General features: G+C 42.0%; 1 protein-coding gene across 1 annotated transcript in view; it reads right to left on the bottom strand.

Moving 5' to 3' along the window:
• Nucleotides 1–15,676, bottom strand: part of FNDC3B (fibronectin type III domain containing 3B) — a 184,437-nt gene that overhangs the window by 136,387 nt on the left and 32,374 nt on the right. The window contains exons 2-3 of the mRNA XM_039713674.1: nucleotides 11,569–11,707; nucleotides 3,949–4,024 (exon numbers count right to left, since the gene is read on the bottom strand). Of these exons, the coding sequence (XP_039569608.1) occupies nucleotides 3,949–4,024; nucleotides 11,569–11,679 (187 nt within the window). The 5' untranslated portion in view covers nucleotides 11,680–11,707. The remainder of the gene's footprint in view (nucleotides 1–3,948; nucleotides 4,025–11,568; nucleotides 11,708–15,676) is intronic.

The following is a 15,676-nucleotide window of genomic DNA, read 5'->3' as shown; positions in this document are numbered from 1 at the left end:
GAATTTACCAGGAATTCCATTTTTTTGTGCCATCACCTGCTTTTCTGCTGCCTGCTCTTCTACTTTGTTACAGTCTTTTTGCAGCTTTATATGCATACAGAAAATTCAGTTTGGCTTGTGGCAGAAAATGAGGTCCAGCTTGAGGACCATTAACATGGATGGCAATAAAACGAACATTTAGCAATAATTGGGCAGTTCTGTGTGATCCATGGATAGCCTGCATACTCTGTACATACACATTTTCAACATGTGGGTGACAAGCAAGGTCAAGAGGCACCAGAACAATCATTCTGCCCATGTTATTCCTGCCACAGCGGGTGTGACAGCTTGGCATTATTGCCTTCCAGGAGGGAAAGGCTCTGAACAGATTCTCAAGTACAGCTTCACTGCCCCAAACTATGCACAAACAGTGAATTTTTGAAGTGTGAATGACAAAGCTCTCAGGCAGCAACAAAAGTTCCTACCAAAGATCTTAAGATATTGGCTAAAAAACTTGTCTTTAATCAGCCACTAGGGAAATGTGAGTTTCCTGAACATATCAGTTTCACATGAGATCTATTTATTCTGAAATTAGAAAGCAGACTTTTTTTTTTTGTAATTCAGGGGTCTGTTTCAATTCCACTCTGTAGTTACCAGATCCAGGCTCTCGCCCTGCTCTATATTTCATTTATTGTGGTTACCACAAAGCACTAGCTAGAAGCAATCTTTCATACAAAGGAAATACAAGGTCCACAGTTAACAGCTGAGTAAAGAAATGGCTGAGGATATGCCCTGCCCTTGTCTTTTTCTTGCAGAGCTAGCAACAGTCAAGTCCTGAGTTTTTGACAAATCAAATGGGAATATGTGAAAAGGAAATGAAGCATTTAAAGTATTGACACATTTATGAAGTATTTAATACCTGTCAAACTTCCTAAAAAGAGCAGCTTTTAAAATACTGATGACAGAGCACATACACATGTTCCATCTTGCAAAGACACTGAGTGGAGACCCTGAGCCAGTCTCCCTGAACCCCCAGAGGGGCAGCACAGCAGTCAGAGCCCCAGGCTCACCCTGGGTGTTTGGCAGCACAAGGTGAGCAGGGAAATCCCAAAGGAAGCACACCAGTGACCTGCCATTAACACCCACATGGACGGAAAGGAACAAGGACTGGCCATGGCATCACACATGAATAAAGGATGTGCTGTATGTTTCCACTCCATCCCACAGGCCAGGTGGCCAGCCCCAACACCCAGCAAGCCCTGGGGTGTTGCACAGCCCAGCTCCATCCACACAGGCAGCCTCAGGTCTTGATTCAGCCTCTAGCAACCATTAAAAAATGAATCTCAATTAATCCCCAACATTTCTTTTCTTTATTCCTTTATCTGGCTGTTCTTATAAAGGCTACAAAAGTCACATAGCACAGCGTCTCTGCTATCACATGGGAAGGAGAAGGCAAATCCTGAGGAAGTCAGACAACAACACAACTCCTGCTGAGAGCACCTGGAACTGTTCAGATGCTTCCCTAAACAACTCACCACGTGGGCTGTGCACTCAAGGGCTGGATTCCTCCAGAAAACCAGATTTATTGTGGGGTTTTTTTTTTAATTTCTCTTTAAATGTCTTCTCAAGGAAACCACAGACTCTCTCCATGCCCACTGACCAGCTGAACTTCTCCCAGCCACCATCATTTCCAAGAGCTGCCTAACCCAAGCCCACACCATGATCTACAGGGCTTATAAATCACTGTCTTAAACAAGTCACCTTTATATGCAAGCAAAAAAGAAGTAATGAAGAGAGCACTTGCTGCAACACCTTGCATCCCCAGTTACAAATACATACTTATTCCTGTTTTTTATTATTTAGAGGTTATTATTTTTTTTAAGTTTTCACTGATTATCTTACTGCTGCAACCCCAAGGGACTGGAAGAAGTTTTTCTATTTGAGATTTCTCCACCACTCCAAAATGTCAGAAACATTCAAATGTGCATCTGTCCTTTCTGGCTTAAAACAGTGATTACTCAATTAGTGGCTAATTACACTTCAGGGTGTTTAAAACAGAGGATATTCCACAGAGGTTCTACTCAAGCAAGTGTCTTTCTTCCAACCACGGTAAGACAAATGAAGATTCACTAAGTCATCTTCTCTGTTGTTTTTGCCTCAGCCCTCTAAAGCACATCATGACCAGATACACCACAGCTGTGGAGCCAAACAGGGTTCTGGACACAAAGTGGGGCCCACAGGACTTCCAGAACAGGCTCCAGGAGCACAACCTGAAGATTTCATACTGCCCAAAAAGTCATATGCAAAATAAAAAAAAAAAAATTAATTCTGCTACATAAGCAAAGTTAGCTGTCCCTGCAGAATGGGAAGAGCTTTCGTATATCCTGAAGAATTCAGTGTTACCAAGCCTGACATCTCAAGTTTTTATTAACAGTGTTCACTCCCTGCACTCAGGAGAATCACCCAATTTGTAATAAAGCCATCCTTCACACTCTGAATATTCAGCAGCACATCTGATGTCATAACCCTGAGTACGTGGCAGTAAGGAAAAAGCAAGTATCATCTATTCCACAGGGAGCTACCAGCTGAGAGGCACTGCCCAAAAAGACACTTTCATGCTGCCTTAACATAGTGCTAAAATTATTCCTTTTCCTGCTAATCATAGTGCAATGTGGGAGCATTGGAAAATGCAACATTATTGTCTGAGTGCTGCCCTATGTACAGGGAATACATTCACCTTTAAACATACCAAACATTTATAACCTTTAAACATACCAAAAGCTCTATCACAGGGGAAAAAAAGTACACTAGGTTTTGTGGAGGGGGTGTGTAATTTCCAAAAACACTGCACACAAAATTAGCCTGTCTACTATAATAACCTCAGAGCACAAAACTAGAATTGTCACAAATCCAAATCCTAGTATATTTGCAGGCTGATTACAACAGATCTTCTGCAATAGATCACTATTAAGTTCCACAACTGCATGGTAAGAGCAGCTTTACCAAAAGAAAAAAAAAATACACCACCACCAAAGTCAGGCACTTTCCTGTGTTTGCACCATGTACTTAGTTCAGCAATAAAAATATTTTACAATAAAGTAGGATCAGAAGCTTTAGCTTGAAAAGAATATCAAGAATTTTCAGGCCAAACTGAAAGAGTGTATACAAATAAACATGAGCTTTGGCAGTCAATACTGCAGCTATAGAAAATAAAAGGGGACAATCTTATGCTAGAAATTCTAAATCAATTTTATGAAAGGCTGCTGATGAGTACCAAACAAGTCCCACTGGCACAAACACGTTAAATTACTGGGAATACAGATCCATGAGGTTTCAAGTTGCCTTCATTTAAATACACTGTCTGAACACCACTTTGAGCATGAACAAAATTATAAATAAATGGGGTCATAATTATATTTGTAATGGAAATCTTTCATGTACTAAGCCAGAGTAAAGCATTCTTCTCAAATAAAAGGAGTAGCCAGCTTTATTCCTCTGTTAACTGCCACATGGACCAATTTCTTACCACACAGCATGTTGGCTATAAATCTCAACAAGCAGCTTTAAATTGCTGTTATTATTGCTCATCAAGACCAAATAACCCTGGATGGGGCTCAGGGAAGCTTCTGTAACGTCTATCTCAAACAACTATTAATTCATCATTTCCATGGGGATGGAGCTTGAAGCAAGAGCCACCCACTCCTGCACTGCTTACATGGAGGGGGAGTCACAGAAAAGATGCAAAGAGGCTGCAAGATGGGACTGATAAATAACAGAAGAGAGAAATCCTCCTGGACTTCCAAGAAATGCATGACTCATTCTGAGATACCGAGCTCCTAGAACACAGAGAGCAGCCACGTCTGCAAGCTCTCACTCTCCAGTGCTCCAGTGCATTCCCAGAGCTGCAGACCACGATTTTGGAGAGAGGACAGAACAGGTATTCCATAAAGCTCATCCACATCCTCTTACCTTGGATGCACTGGAGGGTTCCATCCTCAGCCCTTATTGTAAAGGTTTCACCTGGATTAACTTGAACCAAAAAGACCTGCAGAAAGAAAAATAAACGTTTGTTTCACTGTGATCTCCAAAAATTAAAATCTCCCCAAAGCAGTAACTGTGCTGTCCCTTTTCTGAAAGGGGTGGGGAAGCAGGGAGGGCACAGACTGGCTTTTTACACTGTGGGTGCCAGCCTGCAGGAGCAGGCAGAGATCTGAAACCCATCTATATTTTAAGAGCTGAAATGAAGATGCAACTAAACTGCATACAGGTGAGAATTGAGTTCCACACCAAAATCTTGGGGGTGTGTTTAACTTGGCCAAATGCTGGTAGCTAAGGACATAAATCTTCAGATCACTGGCACATGAGAACAGAGAGTACACAAAGTCCAACATGCAGCACCAACCCATAACGGGATTTCAAGTTCACAGAAATAAAAATTTTCTACTCTGGAGAGTTTATCCGTTATGTTTTCAAAAATTGAGATTTCAGTCTGGCACATAACAGATTTCAGTTAAGCAAAACCTGGAGGCACACACACAGTTAACAGTTGCACACAGAGGTATTTATTAACAAATATAATATTTTTTAAAATAATAAAATGACCATCCCAGTCTCCCACTGCTGAATCCTGCAGGTGATGAGATAACATAAGGACCAGGAAGCACCAAAATATGTCCAGTTCATCATATGTTGTATCATCTTCATAAATTTTCAGGTATCTGAAACCATGCGTTTAAAACCTGTGATTTAGAATCCTTTCTTAAATGGACAGTGTCACTGAGGACTAGAGACCATTTATCCCACCTTGCTGCTCATGAAACTTTGACTAAAATACTTTAAACACACTTCTGCTAACTGCTTTGTCAGAAGTTCAATCAAATTATAAATTAAATTTTCAATTTGCACCAAAATTAATCTACATTTTTTTTGTGAGAGCTCTCTCTAAATTTAGGTCTGGGCTTTATATTCTGGGACATCTGCATGCAGATATCAATCATTCAATCTGCAAAGAGAGACTTTGAATTCATGTTGTGTTTCTGAATTCCTTAAGCCAAGTGCATAAGATAATTATTACCTAGATGACCTTTTGAATTACAGTAATCCTACAGAAACCCATTATTCCACCAACATTTTTAAAGCTCAAGCTGGAAATCAGAAAATGACATATGAAAGCCATTATGTTGTCTGGAACAATCATTTCTCAGGGAGCACTGATCAGGGTGGATCTGGTCCAGCACACAGAGCACAATAAATGGTTCAGAAAAGATAAAAGGCACAAAGCCATTCCATCCCTAATCTCCAAACAATCAACATTTAAGTGACAGCATTTAAGTGCTCTTCTGCTATGAATAGGCGTGAATTATCCACCATGGAATTATTCACGGGACACGGACAGCAGGTCAAAAGATGTGCAGAGCAAAGCAATGTCATCCAGCTTAATTAAAAAACCCAAATAAACAAGAATCATAGAACTATTTCATCAGCTCATTTGCATTATGTGTCTCAACCAACAGCCCTAAAGCTGGTTATTTACTAACAAATTCGATTAACATCAGAAGCCCCTGCACACCTTTAGAACTTTGGAAGAACTTGGTTCAGCTGCTCAAAATACAGACTCCAGCTCTGATGCCCTGTGCATGTAAAGCTCCATCCTTTCCCTAAAGCAGGACAGACAGATTCCTCCTACCCAAGGCACATGCCTACCCAGACTTATCAGATTTACAAATTCCTGTCCCAGGAATCCATCACCAGCATCAGTGTCCACATCAGTACCCCCACAGTAGTCCCTTAACAATTCATTAGGGTTCTGCATTAAAAAGGTGATATTCCCATTCACAGCTGTAGCTTTTGATGGTCAAAATGAAGCAGCATCATCCTTGCCTATCACATGGGGTTTTAAGACAAACAAATTGTTCCAGTAACAAATTTGTTTCCTGTAGAGCAGCAGCCACACAGCTTTGTGCCCCCATCACGAGCCTGTGGGCAGAGCCAGGGACTTATCTACAGTAGTTTCTATTAGAATGTTATAGATATGGAAATAACTCCTTACTGACAGATGCTCAAATCAGCCGCCTTTGGAGCCCAAGAAAACATTTACAGGCTGTTGCTGGGGGAAGGCAGCAGTATCAAGAGCAAACAGGAATAGCCAAGGTGTGACTGACGTGGGTCAACAGTGGAGAAGGGCTGGGCACAAAGGGAGAACATGAAACCAAAGTGGCCTCAGACCTGGGAGCAGCAACCATCAGGCATGATGCTTCTAGAAGCTGAAACCCATCCCCAGCCCCTCCTTTCCCAAAATTGGAGTACTGGGGTGCTCCCCATAATCCATCCCACCACCCAGTCCCCCCCATGCTGCACACAACCCCCCAGAGCTCACAACTGCACAGCACTTTGGCCAGAAATGACGCCAAAGCATTAAAGCCAGCACATGTTGAGTATTAAATATAGGGCACCTTCCAGCCAACACCTCTGACTTGTCCCAGTTGCCTGGGACAAATAATGTCAAGGCACACTGCAACTTCTTTTGGTTATACACACTAAGTATATGAAACTAATTCAGTGATTTATTTTTCCCCACGTTCCTCATAAACAACAAAACCATATTCTGCAGCCTGGAACACGGCTTCTCTCTTTCCTTTCACACAAGGGATCTTCAGGAGAAGCCTCGTTTCGAAAGCTTTTAATTAAAAAATCTGAGGAAAGCAATAAAAAAAGTGTAAAGATAACATCTCTATTTTAATGAAAACAAACCCAGACGATCTTTAATTGTGCCTCTTCCAATATTCATCATCCCAAGTATGCATAATTATGAGATGGCAACAGAGGAGAAGAACTTGAAGGGTCACTTGGAGCCCTCACTGGCAGCATCTCAGGGTGTGGTCTCGTGTCCTAGGTCACCCCAGCCCACTTCCAGCCCTTGGCCTCCTCCCATCCAAAAAGCTGGAGCACATGACAGCTGGGAGCAGGGCGTCAGCAGCACAATCCCAAAGGAGTTTTCTCTCCCCTAAAAAGTACTCGGATGTTTAACTCAGCAGTTTAATCCCCCTGGGGCCAAAGCCCAGCCGTACCTGCTGCATCCTCAGAGAAAGCTTACTACATCCATAAAGCTCTTCGTGCATTTATTTTGCATTTAAGAATGTCATTCTATTTCATTGAAAGCCATGTTTGTTGAGTGATGAATGTTACTAAGTTGCATAGCTACTACAAATATTTATAATCCCACAGAGTATGTCCAGACTGAGTTTGCATGACAAGCCAAGCACGTGTCACTCGTGCCTCCCCTGCTCCCACTATCCAACTCTCATGGCCAAGGGGAAGAGCCTGAAGAAGCACCCACTAAGGTAATGCAGGCATAAACTCAGGTTCAGAGATAAACTGACTCTGGGAAGCTTTGGATTGGACATTAGGAAGAAATTTCTTTACTATGAGGGTGGGGTGACCCTGGAACAGAGAAGCTGTGGCTGCCCCTGGATCTCTGGAAGTGTCCAAGGCTGGATGGGGCTTGGAGCAACCTGCTCTGGTGGAAAGTGTCCCTATCCATGGCAGAGGGACACTGTGGGATGCACCTGGAAATTTATTGGGGCACAGTAATGATAAAGATAATAATACGCTATTATCTCTTTTTTACCCTACTGGTTTACTTATGCAAGATTTTGAGCCCACAGCAGGAAATTCACACTCATGGCAGGAGGCAGGCCATCATCCCCCACCTGGTCCCTCACAGCAGTGACTGGGATGACATTCACCTGAATCCATGTGATGCAATTCAGCCCCCAAGCTCACTTTAAGTATTTCCCCCTTTTGAGAACGTTTTCCTCACTAAGGTCAAAGAGCAGCTTGCAGGGCTTAGGCTTATTAAAACCCCACAGTAAATATTTTCCTGTGTGGTGAATTTTCCCTTCCATGAGATATATTGTGCTTCATACAGCGGGGGAGCACAACATCATAGGCAACACCTGGGATCCAGCCACAGGTTCCTCACAAATGCTTTAAACCATTAAAATTTATTGTAATTACGGTTTCTATGGCACATAACTTACAGAATGCATTGCACCTTTTGGAAGAAGAAAAAAAACCACAACAATCACCTGTATCCATTCTGTTACCTACTTTAAAAGACTGTGCCCCAGTAAATTTCCAGGTGCATCCCTCAGGAAGGATCAGGGAAGTCACCATTCTGTGTGCAACACTCTTCTCAGGAACACATCATCCCTCAGTCACACAGAGCAGATAGGCTAAACACTTTCAGCATCTCTTCAGTAAGAAAAATCAGGGAACATGCTACATCTTAAACAATAAAGCTGACTTTTTAAAATGAATACTTCAACAATTGTGTCTTTAAAAAACCCTTTTTTTGTTTTTGACTGGACAAAAAATAGAGGTATTAATAGAGGCATGAAGCAATTCAGTCAATTTACCACGAGTGCTCTTTACAGCAAAACCCACAAGTGGCAGATCCTGAACCTCCTAATTTATCCAACTTTAAAACACACACACCAAGGAAGCAGTAAAAATAAAATAAATTAATAAATCGAGAAACCACAAAGAAGTAGCTAAATTTTGGCAGAAAGTTCATTCACTCAGCTCAGATGCTGTGGCTCAGTGCAAAACCCAGTTAAAGTGCTTCAGTTGTTTGCAAGGTGCACAGGAAAGCACCAAATCTTGTTCCTCATTCAGCTGTACTCTTGTCTCCCTCATTTAAAGCCTGTGACCCTAAAAGACAAGAACAAGCACACACAGCACTATGTACAGTGCCTAAGCTTCAGCCAAGTGGTGAAACCACAGGGTAGGTAAACACAGCTTTACAAAGAGCAGGCAAGCAGAAAACCTGCTGCACCTCTGCAGGTGCAATGAGTGAACCAAGCTGAAATAAAACTTCGCCAGCTAATTAGCCCAACATTCTGTACAGATGTGCTGTAGCACAGCTAGCTGCCCCTCCACTTCATACTCCAAGCTTTTTAGAGCTTGTAGTGGAGTACCTACAGGAAACCATTGAAATTCTTGGACCAAAAGGTTAATTATTGCTCCCTGAATCCCCTAAGGAGTTACAAGTGGATTAGAAGCAGAAACAGCTCTGGAAGCAACATGAAAGCATTAAACACAGCAGTAGTGGAAATAAAGTGTGGGAAACTGAAAAAAAAAAGAAGTCAGTGCTAGAAATGCCATTTTGCACAGTCTAGAGGAGAGGGATTACTGTCAAGCAGGCAGAGACATTCCTTGCCCTGCCTTGTGCAGCCCTTACTCTCAGGAAGATAAAGAAAGGGAATGTTCCCATGCAATTGCCTTACACTGCAGGCCTGTTTGAGATTTGCCTTTTGCATCACTCCCCAGATGGCTGCTGGCAAGGCCAAGGTGTTTCACCAGCTCCAGTCTGCTTTACTCTGTGTGTAAGAACGGGTCTTTTGAGGAAAGGCTTTTCCCTGGCGCTCAGCATTTCCAGGCACAGCTCCTAATGCAGCTCTGTGGCGCTGGCACAGCTGAGGCCCCACAAATCCAGTAACACATGAGGGTGAGCAGCAGCCAGCGTGCCCAGAGCAGCCCATCAGAGCCTCCATTCTGTCAGCCCCAAAGCACGAGGCACTGACCTGCCTGCTGGCCACACTGCAGCCTGGAAAACTCCACACTCCTCGTCCTCCACCAGCTCTGCTATGATGCTTTCTCACCACCAGCTTCTAATGGAGACTGTAATTAAACCCTGTGTGTGTCCTCCTAAAGCTAGAACCTATTTATGGAGTCATATAAACCATCTTTCTTAAGGAAGTCATTCCGGTGTGAATCTATCCTGAAGCCTCTTCCCACCTCACAAGAAACTAAAATAAATCTCTTTCAACAAACACTTCACACTTGTTTCCACGTTACAACAAACCACGTTAAGAGCAATTAACATAGCTCATTTGCAAAGATCAAACAAAGCATTTATTCCAGCTTCATTCCATTTTTATAACTGTACTTTCAAAAAGCAAAGACATCACCTAAAGCTTCAGGAATAGGATGAAAACGACAAAGCATAGAAGTAGTTAAACTTTGCAACAAAGAAGGGCACATCCAAAGCAGAAAAAAGTCTCATGGAAAACTGGTATTTCAGCTACAGGTACTTCAAGAAACAAGGAGATGAGATCTAAAAGCATCATCCAGCAAGCACACAGAAGAGGGACCTGGTCCAGAACCGTTTGAGTTGTGCTTGCATAACACAAAAAAAGCAAGAAGCAATGTGCTTCCAGTGCACCTGCAACTCTTTTTAATGCAAAACATTAGCTGAGAACCTACTTTAAAGGCAGCAGAGGCATCTGCCAAGCCAGGCTGCTAAATCAAAGATGGGGAAATGGAAGGATTGGGCTTAGAGCACCATCTCAAAGGAGGGCTCAGAAGATTTCACTTATTCTTTCTGTAATACAGAAGGACACACTGACAGGACAGTCTGACCTGGTAAGTGCTTTCCAGCAAGAAAAAAAGTGTGTACTTAAAGAACAATTACCCTTTCCAGTAGGAATAAGACTGTTCCTTCATCTAAGTGTACTAATATTGGATTTGTTAAATACAACCACTGAAAGCATTCCTTTCTGTTTTTTCAAGTCAAAGCACACTTTGCAAAAATGACTTAACAAAACCAAACTAATCACAACAATGAACATCTACATCATAATGAGATTTCAGATAACTAAAAATACTTAGAAGCTCATCAGGAAAGCAGAAATTATTCTTCCTCTTGAGGTTGGTCTAACTCAAACACAGCTTGGAAGGAGGAACAAATGATCCAGGGAACAAGAAGTAACAAAATGACCTCTTATAATTGATTCAAGAAGGACAGCTTGCTTCTACCTTTGTTACAATACTTTGCTGAAATTTCTCATGTTAAGGGGAGAACCAAATCGAGCAACACAAAAATATTGCCAGGATAGAAAGATGTTCTCCAAAGAGATCCCTTAACCCCAGATGACATATCTGGGAACCTATCACCCCCAGCTTGAACTTGCAGGCTGTATCATGGCATGAAGGCATCACTGTGATCTCATTCCACCAACTTCTGATCAAGCTTGTTAGAGAGTATCTCCCAGAAAAAAAATTAAAAGCAACTGTAAAGTTGCCTTTAGTCAAAACCCCACTCAAAATTCACACCTGCTTCTGATAATGAAGCACAGGGTAGTACACAGACCTGCTGGGAAAGGTATAGTGAGGTAAGCAAAGAATAGCAGATAACACTGCTATTCTCCATTTCTTTTCTTACTTCCATTTTTTCCCTCATCTCAGCATTTTTAAAATCTTAAAATCTCACCACAAATGCTACTAAGATGTCTGGACAAGAGTGAGCACAAGTAAATCATAAGACTAACTTCCTGCAAAGCCCTCAAATATGCAGCATTTATAGCCACTGTTTCAATTCCACCATTTTCACTTCAATGAACCCACATGCAAACAAACACGTTCAATTTAATGGTACACTTTAATCATTGTTTTTCAAGTCTTTTTCAGCGTAAAGGCAGATTTCTACATCCCAGGAAACACTCTGCACTCCCTCGCGCTGCGGAAAACCATCTTCCCCATCTCGAAAACATTTTGCTGACCCAGAGAGAGTTAATTTGAGTTTCTGACCTGCTGTGATCCATCGCCATTCACGATGTGAGGCATCATGGCCACCTCCCCGTTCAGCAACGGCGGCAGCTCCAGCGGGATCTGGTCGGTCATCATCATTGTGACGTACATTCATGGAGAACTTTCCTCAACGGGCTTCCTGCAAGAGAAAGCAGCGGTTAAAGAGCCTGCAGAAACCCTGCTGGACTGCAGAAGGCCGTTCTGCCATTCAGGAACTTCAGCAGGAGCCCTGCTTTTGTAACAGGTGGTGTAGGGAGCTCAAGGCTCTGAACGGAGCTTTTAACTGTCACATCAAGAGCATGGAAAGTCAAGTTTCTATGCAAGAATTCCAAAAACCAACTGGTCAGATTTCCACTCTTTCCCACAATTATAAACCTCAGCCTTCACTGCTGAAGTAGGCAGGTTCTGAGACACTTGGAATTTTGCTCTTAAATCACCATCCTGCTTGCTGCCACATCCCTTGGAACTGCGTCACCAGCACGGTTTAAGATGTTACAGCAATTTCACTCAACAGTCACACACTCAACAGTTCAAAGCCAAACACCTTTATTTTCTTTCTAGGGCCCTGTAAACAGTGTGAACTGCCACTACAAAACAAAGACGCCCGACTTGCACTTAATCACAACCCAAAAGATTAAGGCTGCTGCTGGAGCAGGAGGGACAGCACATCCTCAATGTTCTGAACACCCCGTTCTAGGAAGGGCAACAGAGAATGCTGACATCACATAAGGATTTGTGAAAAATCACACATCACTTCCAGCACACCCTCCCCCTTTCACAGCTAACTGATGTGACACGTGAGCATCAGTAAAACCATGAGAAGCTGCCTTGTAAAAACAAGTCTTAATTCAGTGTTAAGGGTATCATCATGCTGGTTTATGGGGCAATAACGCGGCTCTAGTGAATAAAATGGATGATCTCATCACATAGCTTATCTAGACTTCTGCACAACAACTCCTAAGCAAAGCAACCTCACATGCCCAGTGGTGAGCAGCCTCCTTAGCACACCTCATGCCAAAGAATCCCAATGTCATCCTGAATAACCACACCTACATCCCAAGCTCAAGGTAGAAAAAAAAAACCACGCTGTGACTTAGGTGGCAGCATAGGTGATCAGCTGGCACAAGATGATCAGCACTCCAGAGTACAGAAAGGGGAATTTTTGGCAAAGAACATGGGACACAACTAGAGAGCCATAAACCAGGAGTTTAACTCAGCTGCTTCAGAGGGGATGCAGGACTGAGCCAGTATCACCAGGGTTGGAGCACCCCATTCCATGGATGCTGGATGTTGCATATCTTACGCCCCCTTGGCCCCAAATATTGCTGGACTTCAATTTTTATTTTTTTTTTTTTAGTTCAACAACTAAATTATTAGTTTAGTTGAAATACACAGTCTTAATTTTCATCAACCTCTTCCAGAGCTCACTGCAATCCCATCAGCTGCACAGCCTCATGGTGAGAAACATCAGCCTGACCAAGAGCTGCTCCTCCAGCTCCTGAGGAAAAGCACTTGTATGATTTAGAAGTGATGGCAGTGCCCACACAGACTGAATCACATGTATCTTATCTTTTTACTGTCATCAAATGGGCCCCTTCACATCTAAGCAGAACCAGAAGACTGCAATTACATTTGTTTTCCAGAAGATGTGCAAACCTGGCAATGTGACCTCCAGCTCAAGACCAGCATTTTAATTTAACTCAGTACCAATTTTAGCACAACTCTCACAGCTCTTTCCACTGCTCTCATCTGTGAGAAAACACCACTTTTCTAATCATCACTTCACCAAGACATAAACAGAGGCAATGTATTTTCATCCACCTTTAAATTAAATTAAACCCATCCTTTTATCCAAGACTCAATTACAGGACAGAAGTTCTCCAGAAGCCTGAGACACAGTTGTTGTTAGGATGGTACATCCTAAAGCTTTTGCTTCTCATTACTTCACAGTTTCAGGTTTTAATTTTGAGAAACACCCAAGTGCAACAACAATATTCACAGGTGTTGGGATTTGGAGGTGGAGTAGCAGGAATGGGGCAGTGTGACTTCACTTTTTGGGAGTTCTGTTTACCAAGGAAGAAGAGAATATGTGAGGTTTTGAGCCACTTCTTAACTGCTTGGGATTAAGAAAGGGACTGAAAGAGGCCAGTAATGAACACCAGAGAGCACATGAATGAACAGCTTTCAGGAAACAGACTGATTTAGTCAATTGCCAGCTGTACCTCCAACTATTCTGGCTATACATGCAATTATTTATGCACCTATAGTTGTTGTGTGTGCAAATGTATATATTCACATTTAAAGTTCATTTGTAAAGAACAAAACATTCACAGAAACTATTTTAAAACCATATAAAACAAAGCCCCAAGCCCCAAACAAATCACACGTTCATTTAGTCTGAATCCAAAAGCCAAGCTTTAACAGTTTAAACATCACATTGATACTATTTTCTTGAGGAAAAAAGCCCATACTGTAGCTTAAAGCAACATATTTTCCTAGTAATATTTCCATTCCAGGCACAACAACGGATATGTTGACATTTATTTGCTATGTGTCATTATTTGAAGTGTTGCAGCTACATTCCTTTTGCTTTATTAATGGTTTGTCACTACAGCCGTGTCTACACTTGCCTCACTTGAAAGGAAAAAACAAAAAAAAAAGAAAACAAAAATAAGAAGGGCTTCCTCTATTTGTCAGGTCTGGTACAACCCCACCAGAGATGATACCAGCAGCAGTACTGGCTACAAGGCACAGCACTGGCAGGAGTTTTTGGCAGTGTTTCACCAAGATGTACTCCTCCAGGAAGAGTGAAGACATCTACCATGAGACTGGCAGACTTCACTGCAGAGTCAAACCCTTGGGAAACACCGGCCTCATACACTTGTTGAGCTTATTTGTTCATCCATCCTACTGAAAACAGATTTATTAGCTGTGCTTTCACACCCCTCCCATAGCCCAGTGCTCCTCCTCCCCCAGGGGATGCAAAACTGATTAATACAAAGAAAGTGAGGTCTGAATACAGTTGGGTTTTTTCCCTGCAAATTGAGAACATTGATAGAAGAAAACACCAGACAGGACTCAAAGAGCCAGGTCACATTCCAGGATATGAGAATTCTTCCCTTAGCTAAAATATGAACTGCCAAATACTAACCCACAGCCCTTTTTTTCAGGTACTAACTCAAATTTGGGGTTTTGTCTAGAAAGCTGACTATATTTAAATTTTAAAAAGATATTTCCTGTGCGTCTACATTCCCTAGGTTTGGCTGGGACAGGTCACAACAACGCCAACAAGGAGTGAGAGGCTGCATCTCCCTGTCTAGCTTCCTCCAGGAATATGGAAATCACAGTTTTCCACTTTGCTGTAGAGCAAGGAAGAAATAACCATCCAAGTTTCATCTCTCTGTCCCCAAACAAAACATCTAAATCTTTTGATGTCTGCAAGTTACTGTTGCAAACTTGATTTTCAATTCAGTACTGCAGCCTTCTACTGATCCCTGAGATGACTCCATTTCCTTAAATTAATTCAATATGTGAATTAGTAATACATAAATTAGTTGCACATGGCACTAGAGAGAAAATTAAAACACACAGAAGAATCAAGTGTAGCTATCTAAAACCCAGTGTCCATGTATGGTCAAACAACATGACCCAACAGGTTACGTCAGTTTTCCTGAAATTCCAAAAGCACTGTGAACCACATCAAGATACCCAATTCTACTTTTCCTAGAAGGTTTCACCCATGCTTATTTATAGGGCTGGATGCCAAGAACATTTTTCTTTCTGTGATTTTCTTCCTACCTTCTGTATTTCACAAAGCCAAAGAACCTCTCCCAGCTATGGCAGATGAATGCAGAGAACCTGGCAGAAGCAAGAGGAGTTCTGAATATTGAGTCCTGTGACTGCTCTTTGCAAAGACTTGATTTTTATTTCCCTGCAGCAGACCATTAAAAGTGCCTGAACAAAGTGTTCTGCTTTTTTATCACAATCATCTGGAACTACAGAAGTTGTACTACACCAAGGACAGAGAGTTTTCAATACTAAGTAGAGCCACATACCCAGGTTTATTTAATATACAAATAAAATTCAGTGCTAAACACACATTTTACTC

The sequence above is a fragment of the Passer montanus genome, unplaced genomic scaffold, assembly GCF_014805655.1.
Source record: "Passer montanus isolate IOZ18808 unplaced genomic scaffold, ASM1480565v1 scaffold29, whole genome shotgun sequence".
Taxonomy (NCBI): Eukaryota; Metazoa; Chordata; class Aves; order Passeriformes; family Passeridae; genus Passer; species Passer montanus.
The sequence above is the reverse complement of the archived record's forward strand: the minus strand, read 5'-3'. Positions and strand labels throughout refer to the sequence as shown.